General features: G+C 51.1%; 1 protein-coding gene across 2 annotated transcripts; it reads left to right on the top strand.

Annotated features, from left to right (window-relative positions):
• The first annotated feature begins 761 nt into the window (after positions 1 to 761).
• Positions 762 to 18,867, top strand: CHRNB2 (cholinergic receptor nicotinic beta 2 subunit). 2 transcript variants are annotated; one of them, XM_082435783.1, is made up of 6 exons: positions 762 to 7,550; positions 8,764 to 8,909; positions 9,098 to 9,142; positions 9,530 to 9,636; positions 10,432 to 11,404; positions 14,764 to 18,867. In XM_082435783.1, the coding sequence occupies exons 1-6, from the start codon at positions 7,487 to 7,489 to the stop codon at positions 14,932 to 14,934; spliced, it is 1,506 nt and encodes a 501-aa protein (XP_082291909.1). In that variant the 5' UTR covers positions 762 to 7,486; the 3' UTR covers positions 14,935 to 18,867. The 2 variants fall into 2 exon arrangements, with proteins under 2 accessions (XP_082291909.1, XP_082291908.1); XM_082435782.1 differs by having other exon boundaries at positions 9,527 to 9,636.
• Positions 18,868 to 19,125: the final 258 nt, after the last annotated feature.

The following is a 19,125-nucleotide window of genomic DNA, read 5'->3' as shown; positions in this document are numbered from 1 at the left end:
CTACATGTCACCTCTGTGTCTCTATGCGCAAGTTGGGGGCATAAAAGGCTGTGGTAAGAATTCCCGTTAATTGAACTATATTCAGTATCTTGTAATAACCTATAATAGAAAATAATCTGAAAAAGATATATATATTGATATATATCTGAATCACTTTGCTGTATACCCAAAACTAACACAGTATTGTAAATCAATTAACATCAATTAAAAAAGAAAAGAATTCCCGTTTACTGAGCACTTCCTGAGTCAGGGTATCCTGCAAATATTTCTAAACCCCCTCACCCCGTCTGCACGCCCCCCCCCACCCCACCCCAGCCAGCAACATTGCAAGGGAAGCATTTTTATCCCTGTTTTACAAGAGGGGAAAAGGAGTGACTGCCCAAGGATTTACAGCTAGTAAGGAGAGTTCCTGGGCATGTCTCCAAAGTCCATGCCTTACCCATCTCTGCTTTCCTCTGATGCTTTCTCAAGAAGTTTTCACATGTCCACTGACTCTAGCCCTTACCCAAGAAAACCACAAATGCAGCCATTTGGAAGATCCTGAATTCCATATTTTATAAAGAGTTTTAATTACAAGAAAACAACATGATGAGACAGTCTCACAATGTTGCACAGACTCTAAGGCCCCCAAGGAGGAAATTCAAGTCGTGGTCACTGGGATGAGCTCAGTCGCTTCCTCTGCTGGTGTGTTCAGCATTTCAGCTCTCTGGCTGGGAGAGTCCTCTGGCATCTAGAAGCCTAGTGGGGAGTCATACCTGGTGTTCTGCTGAGATGTGTAGGGCAGGGGCATTAGAAATGGAAAGGAAGTTATGGATATATTAATTTAATGAACACTTGTGTGCTAGGGGAACAGGAGTGAATAAAACAAAAAAATCCCTGCCCTCAGAGCTTACATTCTACTGGGGGAAACAGACATGATAAAGGTGGAGTTGACAAAGCAAACTCATTAGAGAAGAACAAATATGTACTGAGCATCTGTGACACGTGACGCACTGGGAATGCAGCACTGAGCGAGACAGACCCAGTCTTCACCTTTTCCATGTATTCAGGCTGGGAGAAAGTGAGATACTTCATGAGTTGTTTGTTACACATCCATCCACTTAATTGCAGTTATGGTTAAGTGCCTCAAAGAACAAGACTAGAGATCTGGGAAGGCCTCCCTGAACAAGTGATATGCTAAATTCTGAAGGGTAAGTAGAATTACCTAAGGGAGGAGAGACTGGACACTGTCTGAGGCAGAAGGGGTGGCATGTGCAAAGGTACTGAGGTAGGACTATGGCAAGCTGGAGGAACAGAAAGTAGGCCTGTGTCTAGGGTGAGGAAGAGAGAGTGATGAAGGTAAGCTAGGCAGGGGTTAAGTCTTGGCAGATATTCAAACCCATGTTTAGGAACTTGGGCTTTATTTTAAGATGCAGGATGATCAAAAAGTCACTAGAATTTTGAGAGGCTCTGGATGCCTGGGTAACTAATGGTAGTAGTGCTAACAGAGGGTAAGACTTCTCAAAGGAGAGCTAAACTTTGTGGGAAAGGTGGAGAGTTACAAACACATTGAGTGTGTGGAGGGAGGGCGACGTGGACAATCTCCCGGACATGCAGTAGGGTGTGGGTTCTGAGTTTGGGAGAGAGGCAGAGCCATAGGTGTTAACGAGAGAGTCAGCTACAGCTCTTCTTTGAATTAGACCATAAAGGGGGCAGCACAGCTGAGTGGAAAGAGCATAGACTGGGGAGTCAGACAGAACTGGGCTTAGATTTGAGCTTCTCTGATTTGGTAGCTCTGTGACCCTGGGCAAGTTATTTAATTTCTGTGAAATGCAGTTTCCTTATCTGTAAAATGGGTATGACACTCTGACTTGCAGCGTGGGTCATTGTGCCAGTGTAGATGAAATGGGATATGTAAGATGATTAACACATCTTACAGTGCTGGGCACATAGTACATTGCTCAGCAAATGCTAAACCCTGCAACTGCTATGATTACTGTTAACTGCCACAAAGTCAAGAGGTACTCACCATTCAGTAAACATTTATGGAGCTTTGTCATGTGTCAGACACTGGTGGAGGTATGAATATACAGCAGTAGACAAACAGTATCCCAGCTCCCATGGCACTTACATTCTAAGTTCAAGGAGTTATGAATAAAATAACCAGAGGAATATCAGACTGGTAAGTAGAGGCAAGGAATTAAAGTAGGGTCATGTGGGAGAGAATGACTGGGGGTTACTTTAAGTCCAGTAGTCAGGGGAGTTCTCCCTAGGGAGGTGGGGTTTGAGCTGAGATCTGATGAAGAGAAGGCAGGCCTGGGAGGAACTGGCAAAGAGCATTCCATCAGGGAGAGCCAACCTCCAAGACCATGAGTGAGAACAAAGGTGGCGTGGTCTAGAAGCAGGAAGCTCATGATATACCGGCTGAGAGCATGGGCTTTGAACCCCAGCTCTGCCAGCTGCTAGTGGTGTGACCTTGGGCAAGTTACTTAGCCTGTCATGCTTCACTTTCAGCATCTCTAACATGGAAACCACCCTACCTCATATGTTTGTTGGGAGGATTACGTGAGATAACACATGAAAAGTGCTCAGTCCAGTGCACACAGTAAGAGCTCATTTTTTAAAAAATAGAGGATCAGCATAGCTTGAGTCTCATGAAAGAAGAGGAAGAGGGGTAGGAGATGAGGCCAGTGAAGAATAGAGACCACAGTAAGTTGTTGGGTTTTATTCAAAGTACAGCGGGAAACCATTGAAAGATTTTAAGCAGGGAGTGGCATGATCTGATTTAAAATATTAAAAGATCGCTCTGGGGAATTCCCTGGTGGTCCAGTGATTGGGACTTGGTGCTTTCACTGCCGTGGGCCCAGGTTCGATCCCTGGCGGGGGAACTAAGATCCCACAAGGCAAAAAAAAAAAAAAAAAAAAAAAAAAAATCACTCTGGCTGCTCTATGGAAAATGAATTACAGAGATTTTTTTTTTTTCTTCTCCAAAAGGTCATGTCTTATCAGAGTGAACAGATGCACTTGTTTTGGGCAGAGTGAGCAGCCTTCTCCTTTGAGTTGCTCCCAGAAGCACAGCATTCTGTCACTGATGCAACAAATGTGTCCTGAGCACTTGCTCTTTGCCAGATACTGTAATAAACACTGGGGATGCAGAGACAAGTAAGCTCAGTCCCTGTGGGGACAGCCTGGCTTGATTCTTGGCTCCTCACATGACAGCTGCTACTCATGTTATCATTTTTGTTGTATTTCTTACCCCTGCTCTTAGGAGCAGGTGGTAATGGATGAAGTGGAGCCAGATGTAATCAACTGTAATACAATGTGACAAATGCAATAACAGGGATGAAGGAGGGTAAGGGCCTTGAAGGGTGCTAGTAGTCAGGATTAACTCCCAAGAAAGAATGTGAAAGTAGAAGTTACTTAGATGGAAATGGGGGGATGTTTTTAAAGAACTGGCCCTAAAGTAGAAGGAGGTTGGGCAGAAATGCCTAAGACAAAGGAGAAATGACTTAGGAGAAGAGGGGAAGAGGACAAGGGAGGGGCTCAGCACAGGCAAGATCGTAGAGGTGTTGGTCATGGGTGCTTTAGCCTGGGGCCCCGGGGTAACCCTAATAGTATCAATCCTTCTGGAGGTCAATTTAGCAATAAATGATTAAATAATCACAAAACTAAAAAAACCTTTGACTCAGCAATTTCACTTGGAAACTATTAAAGGTATGTGCAAACATTTACCTACAATGGAATACTATGCAGCTGTTAAAATAGTTATCAAAGAATAATTATTGGTATAGAGAGATGTTTCAGAAATAGTAAAAGAAAAAGGAGGTTACAGAGCTATTTTACAGTGTGCTCCTTTTAAAAAAGTAAATGAAAATACATACATTTGTACACCACAAACATGAACAAGAATGTTCATAGCGGTATTATTTTTAATAGTCCAAAAGAGAAAACAACCCAGATTTCTATCAGCGGCGGAATGGATAAACAATGGTATATTTATACAGTGGAATAGTCTACAGCAGTGAAGATGAATGAACTACAACTACATTCAACAATGCCCTTGATTCTTTCTAATATAATGTTGGGAAAAAAAAGAAAACCCACAAAAGATTATGATTCCATTTATATAAAATTCAGCAAGGCAAAGTTGATCTATGCTATTAGAAGTCAGAATAGAGTTTACTTTTTTTGGGTCATTTTTTTTTAATTGTGGGAAAATACCCATAACATAAAATTTATCATTTCAACCATTTTAAAGTGTGCAATTCCGTGGCATGCAATACATTCACAAAGTTGGGTAACCATTACCTCTCTCTAGTTCCAGAACTTCAAGCAGTACCTCTTAGGCAGTCACTCCCCATTCATCCCTCCCCCCACCAATGATGTTATTTTCCAAGAGGAGGGAATAATGCCTGGAGGGAACATAGTGGGGGGCTTCTGGATATTGGTAACGTTCTCTTTTTTTTTAAATCTAGGTGGGAGTTACACGGCTGTGTTCATGTTGTGAAAATTTATCTCACTGTACACTTATAATTTACATACTTTTTGCATGTATATTATATCTAAGTACACATAGATAAATGTGGAGATATACTGTATATATATGAAATGCTAACAGCGATTTTTTTGCTAGGAGGTAAGATTATGAATCTAGTTTGTGTTTTGCTAACTTGTGTTTTCTAATTGCTCTTTATGGATATGTATTACTCTGGTAGTAAGTTTTTAAATTTAAAATATCTTAAAGGAAAATAACATTGTAATGCCTTTCAAGAGAAAATGTTCCTTACCATCAGGGGCACTAGGAGTGTCCCACCAAAACCTTGCCTGGTCACTATTTTGCCTGAGGGCTGATACTCCTTTATGTATCCATCACCCTGCATGGTTCCGGACCCGTCCTCCCTCCCTGGTGGATATGGAAGGGGTGTGTGTGGGAGACATGAGGGAGTGAGGAAGGGTGTTCCAGTTCTCCTCGGCCACTGAGTGGTTGTGCTCGGAGGACTCACTCCCTGCCAGGCTGGAATTAAACTTGAAATAAAAGCTGGGGAATTTGAAAAGAAAAAGTAGGGGTCAAGGTGAACAGGCTGCCCTGACTGACCTGAGAGGAGCATCAGGGAGTGACCAAGGGCTTCAAGCAAGCAAAGGACTTTCCAGTCTATCAATACAGGGACAAGCAACCACTCCAGAGAGAGATTTTCATAAGAGAAGACTTTCACAGCCTTCTTCAATCACCCAGCTTCCACCAAAAGATTAAAGTACTAAGTACTATCTACATGTAAAGCTCCCTGTCTCTCTCCTTCAGGAGTTTGAATGCCTTTTAGCCACCTTTGTCTTATTGGCTTTCTCATCCTTCCAATCTCAATTTTCATCTCCATCCCCTCCAGGCTCTCAGGCACTATGAACCTCTTTCTCCTCTGTGCTTCCAAAGCACCTTGTTTATACTCTACTAGAGCAGCCACCGCATGGTGTAACAAGTCTTTGCCACCAAATTGTGATCTCCTTAATAGCTGGGACTAGGTCTTTTTGATCACTGCTTCAACACCCATACAGTAGATACCCAACAAACGTTGATCTGAATTACTGAAGGGGGTGTCTTCTTCCCATCTTGGACCCTTTTGCCAAGTGGAGTGACTATACACATTCCTCCCATTTTCCTTAAGGCTTTTATTCTCTACATCTTTTGTTGGTTCCAAGATTTCTGGAATTCTTAAGAGATGATTACATGTTTACACATGCACATGCCCTGGAGCTTGTCGTGCAGCTTTATGGCCACTTCCATGTGCATTATGGGGCCTGTAGTCATCCCACATCCTCTCCAGCCCTTTGCTGATACTTGTCTTGCTTTTCCTCCTCAATTCCAGGAAGTAAGTACATGTAAATAAATTGCTTTTGGCTGAGCTTTTAGAGAGGAATTTTCCTCTACATGTTAAAAGATTTCAGTCCTATACCAGCCCTTTGCCTTATTTGCTGAGCCCTCACAATACGCCAGACACTGTGCTGGTTCATGATCTAGCAGGATAGACAGCCACCACCTTAGATTGATTTATTTACTCATTGATCATCCTCTGGAAACATGTAGCAGGGCACCTGACCTAATCTTTGGTCAGGCACAGCTTCCTTGAGGAACTGATGTTTCTGCCACGTGTACAAAGTAAAGTAGAAAGTGGTTGAGGGGAAATGGGTGATCAAAGAATCAAGGAAACTACATGTTTAAAAGGCCCTGAAGTGTGGAGGTTGGGAGGATCTTAAAGACATTGCCAAGAGGAGTGTGGGGCTGGGGGTAGTGGCCCAGAGGAGGTTGAAGAAGTGGGCAGAGATGGAATAAGACAGTGCCTTGATGTATGATAAGGCTGCTTTAGTCAGGAATCTTTTGGTTGAAAATGACAAAAATCCCCCTAAGAAAAAAGGGAAACATTTATTGGCTCAGAAGTTAAAAGTTCAGGGCTTTCAAGATCAAAGATTGAGTTTTGACACCTCTCTCTGTCTCTGTCTCATCTTTGCTTTCCTTTGTGTTAGCTTCATTCTTGGGCTGGCCTCTGTGAAATCATCCTCTGATCCCCCCTTGTCACACAGAAGCCAAAGACTGGAGAGGAAGGGAATGTGGGTGAGAAAGACTAATTGATAAGGGCCATTTACCTTTCCACTCTTGAAGGTCACCTTCTTTTCAGGAGATGTCCACATGTCCCCACCGCAGATCCCCTGGGGGAGGGCAGGAAGCTTGGCCTTCTATGTTGGTAGAGGTGGAAACAGGTGAGGGGATCCTGTTTCCAGACTCCAAAACTGCTTGCTTTCTTAAAATAGCAAACCTACAGCCCCCTGTCTCTTTCTCTAAGGGCCTAAAATGCATTTTCTTGGCTGCATCCTCAGCCTTCCCTGGAAGCAGGATCATTTGGGCTTGGTAAGAGAAAAGAAAGAAGGTGGGAACTCCAGAAACTCCTTCCGACTCCCACCCCCTCATTCTGGCCCTCGGTCCCCAGTGCTTAGTGGGTCCTGACCTATTTGTCTTACTCGCGCTTTCTTCCGGAGCCTTTTCAGACCCCTCCAGGGTCCTGTCCCAACGCAGGGGCTTCAGAACTCCTCCACTGTCCGGTGAGCCGCCCTTCTTCCGCCTCACGTACACCCTAACTAAGCAGGACCAGCAGAAGAATACCCAACGCAGGGACCCCTTTTATTCTGAGCTCTTGCGCTTCCGCCTCCGGGGCGGAGACTCCTCCCCCTCACCGTCCCAATTGTATTCCCTGGAAGAGCAGCCGGAAAAGCCTCCTCCTGCTCAGACCGGGATAAACGAGAAGCTGGTTCCTTCTCGCAACCAGCTCTTTGAGCCCTGGGAACCGCCGTGGCGGTCGGCACTGCAGCACCAAAGGCTGCGAGCACAACCTGGGCTCAGCGCCAGCTGGTCGCGGGCGGTGCGGGAGCGGTTTCAGCACCACGGACAGCGCCCCGCCCGCGGCCCTCCGGCCTGCGGCGCGCTTCGGCAGCTTTAGGCGAGCCCGCGAGCTATGCCAGAGGCATGGCCTGGCGCTCGGGCCCCATGGCGCTGCTCCTCAGCTTTGGCCTCCTCGGGCTGTGCTCAGGTAAGGACAAGTCGCCGCGCTCATTCTCACTCAGTCTCGAAGGTGTACGGGAGGGATCCCTAAGGCGGGGAGTCTGTTAGGGGTTAGGGGAGAGACCCCCGGGACCGCAGGGAGTACCTGGGAGACTGAACTGGGAGGAGGACATACCCGAAGTGATGCTGGGAAGAGAGGGCAACCTGGGCAGGGGTGGTGGAGAGGGTGTGGGCACAGACAGGAAGGAGGGAGGGGATCTCCCCAGGCTATCTGGGGTGGAAGGAAGGGGAGAGTCTGATTGCAGCTGAGATGCCATTTGACTTCTTGTGAAACATTATCTCAAGAAAATCTACCTGGTTCAGCACCCTCCCTTGGCTCTCCATCATTTTCTGTCCCTCATATTGGACCCCTGATTTTGCTCACTCCAAAGGGGCAAGGCAGGAGGGGGAAAGAAGCAACTTCTCAACTCTCTTGTAGAGTGGACAGGAGACTCGGAAGGGAAGAAGCTCTGCCAGGCGGAGGGCCAGGGAGGAATCTCTGAGGGGGTGGGGGGTTGCAGAAGGAGATAGAGTGTGTGGTGGGGCAGGTACAAAGGGAATATACAACTAAATGAGCTTTCCATACCTGCCTACAATCTCATGAGAGGTGGGCTCCTGTAGGTGCGCAACTTGGGACTAAATATATGCCCTGACCCAGAGCTCAGGCAGCCCAACTATTCTACTCCAACCCAGTACCTTTGGGGGGAGGGGGTCACAGCCAGTCACATGTAGAGGCACACAATGTTACTTGCACACATAGATGGGCACTGACTGAGGAGAAAGGCTGTATGGTGGGACATGAATAACTGTTCCCCTTTCACCACCCTCCAGAACCTTCCTTGAATTGTAGGTATCTTCTAGGGGAAGCCATGGAGACAGAAATTTCAATTATTTTGAAACCACCCTCTGAGACCTTGCAGGAAGAGCAGGGTCTCCACTAATCCTTGCAGAATGGGTTCTTAGTGGGGGACTGTGGGGGGCTGTCTGGGCTCCTTGGTCAGTGATCTCAGAGAGGGACTTCTCTATGAGGGGCCTCCAGGGGGTAACCTAAGCATTTTGCTATATCCTTAAGGATGGGGCTGTGGGAAGCTACAGCCTCCTGTTTGGGCCTAGGTTGTACCACTTGCCTAGGGAGAGCGGGATCCTGGGTGGGACCTCCTTGCCTATGTACTTACCTCTTGCCCTCCACCCACACTACCCAGGAGTCTGTGGTACAGACACAGAGGAGCGGCTGGTGGAGCATCTCCTGGATCCCTCCCGCTACAATAAGCTTATCCGCCCGGCCACCAATGGCTCTGAGCTGGTGACGGTACAGCTCATGGTATCACTGGCCCAGCTCATCAGTGTGGTGAGTGAAGGTCCCAAACTCTCTGCCCAGCTACTGAAGTCAGCATAGCCAGAATGTGTTTGTGCTTATTCTTCTGGAGTTCCCAAGGCTTGGGGAGGTGGGGGAAGGAACCTGGGTGGTGTAGTGGGACCACAGGCTTGAGGGGTGGGGGTGGGGCACTTCTCAGCAGCTTCTCTTCTTCCCTGCAGCATGAGCGGGAGCAGATCATGACCACCAACGTCTGGCTGACCCAGGTTAGCACTCTTCCTGTCCACACCCCTGGGGGGCATGTGCTTTTCCCTCTTTAATGTCCTCAAGAGAGGCAGAAATTTATAGACTTTGGAGTCCTAAATAACTGGATTTGAATTTTGGTTCTTCTACTCACAGCTCTGTAACTTTGAATATGTTAAACTCTGCAAGATCCATTTTCTCATTTGTAAAACGTAAATTCTAATATCTTGGCTTGGCTATGCAAATTAAATGAGAAGACACTTTTGCTGGGCAGAGAAGTCACTGTGGGGATGCAATGACTTTTCAAAACTTCCTCAAGCCAGATAGGCCTCCTCTTGTCCCTGTCCTTGACCTTGAGCCCCTCCCAGGGCAGAGGTTGGTGCTGCCTCCCTCTCTCCCTTTCCCAGGAGTGGGAGGATTATCGCCTCACCTGGAAGCCTGAGGAATTTGACAACATGAAGAAAGTTCGGCTCCCTTCCAAACACATCTGGCTCCCAGATGTGGTCCTATACAACAAGTAGGTGACCCTGGAGGGATGGGAAGGCTGGAGGAGACCATGGGAGTACTCAGGTCTTGGGGAAAGTAAATTAGCTCATGCTGGGGGACAGAGGGACTTTTCATTGGCAAAGACAAGTCACTACCCAGACAGACAGACCCAAACCAGTGAGGTATAATGTGGACAGCCAAGGTAACTTGGGCCATGGCCAGCTCCCTCTCAGCCAGTTAGGACTCCTAGTGTTTGGAGCTGCAGTGGCATAAAAACGAGTATTGACAGCCCCCAGTGCCTAAACTGATTCAAGAATAGGCTTTCCAGGAGGATTGGGGAGGGTCAAAGAACTTGGAGATCCCAGTTTCTCCTCCAGGTTCCAGCCCCTCTCCTGCAATAATCCCTCTTATCTCGAAGACCCAAAGCCACTAGTCCATAGCCACTAGGGACCGTCTCCTCCTCCCACCTGCCCCTGTCCCTGTCCGTTGGTTGGGGCTCCTCACTCTGGCCTCCCTGGCTCCCCTAACTTCTCCACCTTCATGTGGAGCAACCAGCTTACAGAATGCATGACAAGTGGCAGATGTGCCTCCCCTCTTCATCACCCTCTTCTGTCTCTGAGGCCTTCTGACCAGGACACCTCTTCTCCTCACCAACCCACCCAGATCCCCTTCTTGCTCAATTCCTGCTCCTCCTCCCTGTACCCCTGGATGGTTACCCTCTTCCCATATATCCCTTTGGCTTTCCTCTCTTCCCACTCAGGGCTGGGTTGATGGGTGGGGTGGAGGAATGCTTAGGCCAGGGCTGACTGCGCTCATCCCTTGGCAGTGCTGACGGCATGTACGAGGTGTCCTTCTATTCCAATGCCGTGGTCTCCTATGATGGCAGCATCTTCTGGCTGCCGCCTGCCATCTACAAGAGTGCATGCAAGATCGAAGTAAAGCACTTCCCATTTGACCAGCAGAACTGCACCATGAAGTTCCGCTCGTGGACCTACGACCGCACGGAGATTGACCTGGTGCTCAAGAGTGACGTGGCCAGCCTGGACGACTTCACGCCCAGTGGCGAGTGGGACATTGTTGCGCTGCCGGGCCGGCGCAACGAGAACCCGGACGACTCCACTTATGTGGACATCACGTACGACTTCATCATCCGCCGCAAGCCACTCTTCTACACCATCAATCTCATCATCCCCTGCGTGCTTATCACCTCACTAGCCATCCTTGTCTTCTACCTGCCATCTGACTGCGGCGAGAAGATGACGCTGTGCATCTCCGTGCTGCTGGCGCTCACCGTCTTCCTGCTGCTCATCTCCAAGATCGTGCCGCCCACCTCCCTCGATGTGCCGCTTGTAGGCAAGTACCTCATGTTCACCATGGTGCTAGTCACCTTCTCCATCGTCACCAGCGTGTGCGTGCTCAACGTGCACCACCGCTCACCCACCACGCACACCATGGCTCCCTGGGTCAAGGTCATCTTCCTGGAGAAGCTGCCCACGCTGCTCTTCATGCAGCAGCCGCGCCACCGCTGCGCCCGCCAACGCCTGCGCCTGCGGCGGCGCCAGCGCGGGCGGGAGGGAGCCGGCGCCCTCTTCTTCCGCGAAGCCCTGGGGGCAGACTCCTGCACGTGCTTCGTCAACCACGCGTCTGTCCAGGGCTTGGCTGGGGCCTTTGGCTCGGAGCCGGCGCCAGCAGCCGGCCCCGGGCGCTCTGGGGGGCCGTGTGGCTGCGGCCTCCGGGAGGCGGTGGACGGCGTGCGCTTCATCGCGGACCACATGCGGAGCGAGGACGACGACCAGAGCGTGAGTGAGGCGCGGGGACTCGGGCGTGGGATGCGGGCTGCAGGGCCCTCGATACCTGCGCAGACAGACACCGAGGAGCTAACGGGAGTGCAGGATGTGGGCAGTGAGAGTCCGGCCGGGGTCTGTGGGCCTGGGCGCTGGCGTGGCCTCTTCTCTGACTTCCGGGAGGCGGCACCGCCTAAGCTGCAGTTGGTACAGGATGACCTTGCGGCTTCCTGAGGACTAGTATCCAGAGCAAAATGCCTCAGCTGGGGCATCGTGAGTCTCGTTAGTGTTGGGAGGGTGGCCAGGAAGTGGAGGAGGCCCTTCTGGGTTTGCAGCTGGCCCGTGGCTCTGACCCCAGACACCCTCTCTGCCGCTTGTACTCCCAAGCCCATGTTGTTAACCTGCAGCTCTTAGCACAAATGGAGATGAGTCCTTTGAGTGCCCCGCGTCGGGGGGCAAAATTGAGGGCAGTAGAAAGTGTGTATGGGAGGGGTGGGGGTGGTTAAGAGGTTCCACCAGCTGCTGGGAAGAGCAAAGAGTCCCAAACCAATATCCTTTTCCTGCTCTTCTGGGTCCTCAGGGGATGCCCTTGTGGACTATTTACGGAGGTGGGGGCAGGTGGAGGCGAGGGTTTTTAAGACCCACCCTGAGCTTTCTGCACACTGGGATCTTTCTGCAGTGACTCTCAGAAGGGGAACACTGAGCCAGGGGATGGGGGGGAAGATGATGGGTTGACTTCCCCCCACTTTGGGCTGTGGCTGGCCCCATCTGGCAATCAGTCTTTGGGTACCTGGCTGGTTGCAGGCTGTGGCTCAGCTGTTGCTCTGGTGACTGGCCATGTTTCCACTGGATTGCAGCCATTCCGGCTTGGGGGATGAGGAAGGGTGGGCTCCTGCACTACCGGTTTTTTTTTTTGGTGGGGGGGGATGCTTCAGAGCCTGGTGTTTCTATTCCCTGGGAGGGCAGGAGCTGAGGCTTGAGCTAAGGAGCAAGTTATGGTCCTGAAGGAAGAAGAGAGGGACCAAGTCATGAGGAAATGGGGCGGGAGCCTCAGAGGTGGCTGAGGCCAAGTGGGAGATGCCGGTGGTGCATGCAGGGGGTTGACCGGCTGCGTCACTGCCTCTGCCTCCCCCACTGCAGTCCACTCATGTAATGTGCATTTACTGAGTTAGGTGATGAGGATGCAATGACCTACTTGGATGCTTCACAGGCATCTCAAACTTAACATGTCCAAAACTGAGTGCTTAATCTACATCCCCACCACCAACTTGCTCCTCCTCCAATCTCCCCATCTTTTAGTAAATGACATCACCATCCACCCAATGGTTTAGACCAAAAACCTGCAGTCATCCTTGACTCCTCTCTTTCTTACGTCCCCCACCATCCAAATCATCAGAAGTCCTGTCCTATGGAACCAACCTCCAAAGTGATTTTCAGCTTCCTTCTTTATTCACCATCTCCATGCTGCCTCCCTGGCTGTAGGCCTCTATCAGCTCTTGCCTGGACCAGGGCAGAGACTCCTAATGGTCTCCCTGATTCAGTTCTTGTGCTTCTCCATCCAAACACACAATGTCTCCTGCTCACTTTGTGCCATCTCTCCCCTGCTCAGGTCACTGGCTTATCTGCTCAACTGTTCTAAGCCAGCTAAGCTCTTTCCTGACTCAGGACCTTTGCACATATTGGTCCCTCTGTTTGGAATGCCCTTCTTTTTTTCCTTTTAAAAATTATTATTACTATTATTAATTTTTGCACTACTGTTTGAGAGTAAGTTGTGGACATAGTGATCCTTTATCCCAAATACCTCAGCTTTTCTCTCCTAAGAACAGAGATATTATCTTGCATAACCCAGGCTCAGTGATGAAATTCAGGACATTTAGCATCAATACAATACCTTTATCTGATATAAAGTCCATACTAACATTTTTTCAGTTGTCTCAGTAATGTCCTTTGTAGCATCTCCCCCACTTCAATCCAGGATCTTGAATTCCACTTAGTTGTTCCGTCTCTTTAGTTTCCATCAATCTGGAACGGTTCCTCAGCTTTGTCTTTCATGGCATAAACATTTCTGAAGGGTACAGACCAATCGAAGATCCCTCGGTTTGGGTTTGTCTGATTGTTTCTGATTGTTTCAGCTGGCTCCTTCTCACTTATCAGATCTTAGCTTAAGGTGTCACCTCCTCAAAGAGGCCTCCCCAGATCACACCCTGAATTATATCTCCCCCTCCATTTCTCTATCCTTTGTTTCCATATAGGCACCCACCAATGCGTAATTATTTCATTTTTACTAATTTTGTGTCCATCTCCCTCAGTAGACTGTAAACTGCAGGATGTGTTTGTCTTGCTCTCAGTCACATCCCCAGTGCCTAGCATGGTGCCAGGTACATAGGAGGCACAAGGGTGACACGAATGAGTCATTATTCAGCTGCTGACTAAAGGAAGGTGCACAGTGCCTCTTCCCATCCCCCCGGCTGGCTGGGCTACAGATGAACACGTGTACAAAGGTCCAGACTCAGGCCGGAGTGGAGCAGCTCTGAGTGGAGGCCAGGCCTCCTGCAGGCCCTGTGACTGGCTCCCAAACCCACAGAGGTTATTTTCTTCTGGACGGGTTTGTTTACACCTGAGATCTAGTCCTCACCCTCTGGGGCTGTTGGATGGGGCTCCCCAGGCAGTCATATAAGGAGTGAGGCCTGCAGAGGCAGCCATTCATTCACTAATTCAACACCCGTTTACCGGAACCCTGTGTTTGAGATGCTGGGATTACAAAGATGAATCAAATCGGGTCCCTGTAGTTTAGGAGCTCATAGCTTAAGTGGCAGGAGGCGGGCGGGGAGGAAGGAGGGGACAGGCATACAAATTGGAATGACAATACAGTGCAGTAAAAATACCGTGATAGAGACGTGTACACAGTGCTGAGGGAACCCAGAGGAAACAGTGGTTCATTCTCATCAGGGGGATCAGGGAAGCCTTCATAGAAGAGGTGACATTTGATTTAGGCTTTGAAGGATGTGTAGGAGTTCACAGGTAGAGATAAGGAGGACTGGAATTCTAGACCAAAAGGAAACCCAAAGGCACAGAGACCTGAGAGGACAGACTGGAGTTTGGTAAGGCTGGGTCAGAGGCTGGAAGATAGGTGGTTGACTCATATTTGTCATGGGTGGGTCTTGATTTTAGACTTGGGAGTTTGGGTGGCTGCTGAAGGCAGTGGGGCCACTGGAGGCTTTTAAGCAGGCAAGACTGGGGCCATGCTTTGCAAAGGTCACTCTGGGGTCGTGGAGTGAGAGGAGTGATGTGTGGTGGAAGCTGCTTCTACCTGATCCACTCCCCTCCTGTATCATGTGATTGATACCTGGGTGTCCTTCCTCTCCTCTGTCCAGGTGAGTGAGGACTGGAAGTATGTCGCCATGGTGATTGACCGTCTGTTCCTTTGGATCTTTGTCTTCGTCTGTGTCTTTGGCACCATCGGCATGTTCCTGCAGCCTCTCTTCCAGAACTACACCACTGCCACCTTCCTCCATGCAGACAACTCGGCTCCCAGCTCCAAGTGAGGCCCTCCCCAGCTCCATGCTCCTTCACCCCTCTGTTGTACAGTAGTTTTGGGTCGAGGAGGGATGAGTGAGCTACCAGAAAGAGGGGCGCTGCCCCCACAGACCCATCTTTTCACTTCACCTGGAGCCCGCCCCCCCGCCAGCGCCAACCTGGAGGCTGTGGACCAGCTGCGCCGTGTTCTGGCTGCTCTCCTCCTCCTCTTGTACCAAGCCAGGCAATAGCGCTGCTGGTTGAGCATGAAGGCTGAGAAGTGGAGGATGGAGTGGTTGGAGCCTTCCACCCTGAGGAAAGTGTGATGGGGAAGGGGACAAGAAGGGGACAGAACCATCGGCTGCCTCCAAGTCATGGGAAAAGGGAGGAGCACGGGGGCGAGACAGGGGCTCTGACTCTGTGCTGGGCTGGCCTGACACAATGGCAGCTCAGAAGGGAGGAGCAAGAGGAGAGAGGCCTGGGTGTGACCTGATGTCTGTCCCTGCTTAAGTGGACAGCAGCTAGCTGGGTGGGCCTCACGGCAGGCAGGGGTTCCTGCCCAGAGGTTAGCCTGGAGCTGAGGTCGGCATCCTGAGCGAGGCTTCCAGCCCAGTCCCACAGCCCCTTGCTTCTAAGGGGCCCAGAGCTCAGGCCCAGGTCCCCTTCTCCCAGTGAAGATTCTCCCTAGACTTCCTTTCTTGCTCAGGCCAGGGTGTGGGGGGCAAGGCTGGGTATTAGGGGAGCCTCGGAGTTCTGAATCTTTGGGTGACCTGCTTGGAGCTTAAGGGCCAAATTCTTGAACTGTGTGAGTTCAAGTTCACAGGCTGTTCCTTGGCCGCAATTTGAACCGACTGGTCATTGGAATGAGTAAACTAAGGACATTAGCTTTAAGCAGACCCAGCCCTCTTGCCCGCAGCAGAGCAGGCTGGGCAGGAGAGGGCTGCCTGTGGAGGCCAGCCTAGCAGGGTGTGAGTGGCCAGAACTCTGCCACATCAGCATGGCTCCTGTCCCCCTACTTCTGTTCCTGGCTCCATCCTTTCTGCTCTGGCTCCTCCTCTTCCCCCGCCCAACCAAACCTGAGCAGGCTTGAAGCAGAACTTCGGAAGGACAGGTCTGCTACTGCCGGTCTGCACAGCGGACTGTACACAGAGCCCAGCCTTCGGCTTCCTGTCCTGTGGGTCCCTGGAGGGTGTATCCCGACGCTGCTCCCAGGGGCCAGCTGGAGGCCACCTTGCCTGTTAGCCCAGGAAACAGACCTCTTCAGGGATCACCTGCCCTGGCCCCCGCCACGTGACTGGCTCTGATCTGTGGTCCCAGCCTGGGCTCAGTGCTGGGCCAGCGGGGTCACAGAGGCGTCCGTCTGCCAAGCGCACCTGAGGGGCCTGTCCGACACACCGTGCTATTCTCTGGAGCCTGGCTGGACGCCTGCTTCTGCAGGCACCTTGGAGGTGGGGAGACAGCACAGGCACAGAGCGCTGGACAGGGCGCACAGTCTGAATTCTGGTCCCCGCTCTGCCACTTACTCTCAGCCATCCTGAGCAAGCCTGGCTAGGCCTCAGCTTCCTCATGTATAAATCGGGGACAGTAAGGCCCTCTTCGTGGGGTTGTTGTGAGGCAGGAGTGATGTCTGTGAAAAAGCCCAGGGCTGTACCTGGCGTAGAGTAGATGCTTCGTGAATGTCAAGTCTGAGAGGTGGTCAGAGTCGACGGGTATGGGCTCACCTGCCTTGTCATGTCACTCTTCCTTCCAGACCCGCCCATACCCTGGAGCAGATAGCCCCCGGAAACAGGGATGGGGTCTGGGGGAGCTGGAGCCAGAGAGGAGCAACACCGGGAATGCTGGGGTGAGCCTAACAGGGGGGCTGCCCTCTGGAGCCTCTTCAGCAAAGGTTCGTTCCATTCCCGGGCTAAGCTCAGGCTCCGGCCTCCCTTCTGGATCAGCTCCTCCTGACACAGGTGTGTGCCCAGGCCCCCAGGTGATCTGGTCCCGTACTGGCTGTGGAGGAACGCCACTGGGACATGAAGCCAGCAGCTGTGAGAGATGTGCCTCGGCGCATTTCCCCACCTGCCAGAATGGGCTGGCAGACATCTCTTCTGGGGGGTGAGTGTCTCGGCACCATGGAGACTCCCTTCTTCTAGAACAGCAAATGGAGAGTTGCCTGTATTATGGCTGGACCCACCTCGGACTCATAGCCCTGAGGAAACATCCCGGAACCTGAAACAGCTAATGAAAAGGAACCCTCCCTCTGAAGGGTAGGTGCTGGCCTGAGGCCCTCCAGCCCAGCTCTCCTGGGTTCCTCGCCAGGGTCTAGGTTGCTAGGGAGGCCCCATCAGCTGTTGCTGTGGCTGGACTTGCTTTCAGTACTTCCTGCAATTGGCTGTTGTCCAAGGAAGTCACCAGACAGTGCCAGAGGGGCTGCTGGAGAGCAGCTTGTCCAACTCCTCGCCACGGCCCCCCCGACACACGGGGAAGTGGAAGCCCAGAGGTTGTTTGCTGGCTGACCTTGTGCAAGCACTTAACTCTCAACTTGCTCATCCTCATCTGTGACATGGGGGTGACAGCTGGCCGAGGGCTACAGCAAGGATGGGAGGGATTGATGGAAGGGGTTAACCGGGCAGGGTCCCTGGGACAGTACCATTCCCTCCATCTCTGGGTGCAGCCCCTAGGGGACCACGCCAGTGGGGAGGAGGGGAGGACGGGTGGAGGAAAGAGGGCTCAGGCAAGGTGTTACCACGTGTCAGTACAGACTTTGACCCCTCAAGGGCGTTGGGAAGCTTTGGAGAACCAGTCTCTTCTACTCTTGGGTCCTCCGTCCTCTTCTCTTGGTGTTGTCAGGGAAGCCTCTTGGCCCCTTCCATGGGGTGGGGCAGGGCATCTCTGGAGAGAATGGGGTACCCAACTGAGCTCCAGGCCAGGACTGAAGGCCCCAGATCTGAAGAGGGAGGGAGACATACTGGATTGGCACCCAAGCAAGGTGGGCTTGGGAGAGGGCAGTGAGGAAACAGTTGGGATCATCTCCATCCGAGATGAGAAGGCCACAGGCCATCTGAGAACCACTTTTTGTTTGAAAAAGAGGGCATGAGAGACTGCTTCTGACGGCTGGAACTGTGGCAGGAGGAAGGCAGTCTCCTGGCAGTGAGGTGTCTAATAACTGGAACAGCTGGTACCAAGTTATTGCAGATTTAAAAGCAAACAAGACACAGGCAGCCCCCAGCTGGCATTTCTGTGGAGGAAGGCTATCTGTGCAGAAAGGGCAAGGTCATTTCCCTCTAAGGAAACAGGGAGGATGTGGGGCTTTGACTCCTGTTCTGCTTCTCCTCCCAATCCCAGTATTAGCTGCTGTGCACAGTGGCCTGCTCTGGGCCAGTTGCTTTCAGATACACTGTTTACCCCTCACTGTCCTGCAGGGAAGGGGCCCCTGTTGACAGAAGAAAAATGAGGCACAGAGAGACCAAGAGATAGCTGGTGAGTAGTGCTGGACCTGAAACCCAACACTGATCCCAGAGTCCACGCTCTCTGTGGCCTTTGAGGCGGGGAGGAGGACAGCTCCTTGGGAGGGAAGTGAGGGGCATTCAGTGTCTTCTCTGAGTTCTCTCCCCACTCAGTTCCAGCCGTCACCCTCTGCTTGTAGGCAGAGTTGGGCTGGCGTCACAGCATCCCTCACAAGCCAACTGGTGCTGGCCAGTCGCCCATCCAGACTAGACAGAGAACAAGCAGCCACCCTTCAGTATTCATCCCAACAGGTCTCAGAGGTCAGTGTGACAGTCACATGGTTCCTAAGGGACTGTCGGTCTAGGAATCATTAGAACACCTCACTCACCCACCCACAGTGCCCCCATCTCTCCCACACTGGCCTCGGCTGCCCCCGTCTGTGCTCCTGGAATATTTGCACTGACCTAGCCCACTCCAGGCCAGACTCATTAGAAACTCAAGATTCTCATAAAGAAAGCTGTTTCCAAAGACGTCTTATCTCTCTGTTACATCTGGGGGGCGGAGGTGGGGACGGGGGCTGGGGGGTGGGGAAATCCCCTCGGGCCAGGGTTGGTGAATAAGGGAAGAAGGGAGAATACTGGGGAAACTGGACTCATGAGAGGTTAAACACATTGCAAGAATCCAAAGAAAAGATCAGTGGTAAAATCAATGATTGTGATTTGTGGCCTGACAAGTCCATTCATCAGATGGAAAAGATAGGGCCTAATGGCTGGGCCTAGAGTAGACAG

Source organism: Balaenoptera physalus (assembly GCF_965194825.1).
Source record: "Balaenoptera physalus genome assembly, chromosome: 1".
NCBI classification, from domain to species: Eukaryota; Metazoa; Chordata; class Mammalia; order Artiodactyla; family Balaenopteridae; genus Balaenoptera; species Balaenoptera physalus.
The sequence above is the reverse complement of the archived record's forward strand: the minus strand, read 5'-3'. Positions and strand labels throughout refer to the sequence as shown.

Excerpts from the sequence above, each read along its gene's own strand:
- CHRNB2 (XM_082435782.1), top strand. The coding sequence starts at position 7,487 with ATGGCCTGGCGCTCGGGCCCCATGGCGCTGCTCCTCAGCTTTGGCCTC. Across the intron at positions 9,637-10,431 it reads GATGTGGTCCTATACAACAA|TGCTGACGGCATGTACGAGG; the intron begins GTAGGTGACCCT and ends ATCCCTTGGCAG. Across the intron at positions 11,405-14,763 it reads GCGAGGACGACGACCAGAGC|GTGAGTGAGGACTGGAAGTA; the intron begins GTGAGTGAGGCG and ends TCCTCTGTCCAG.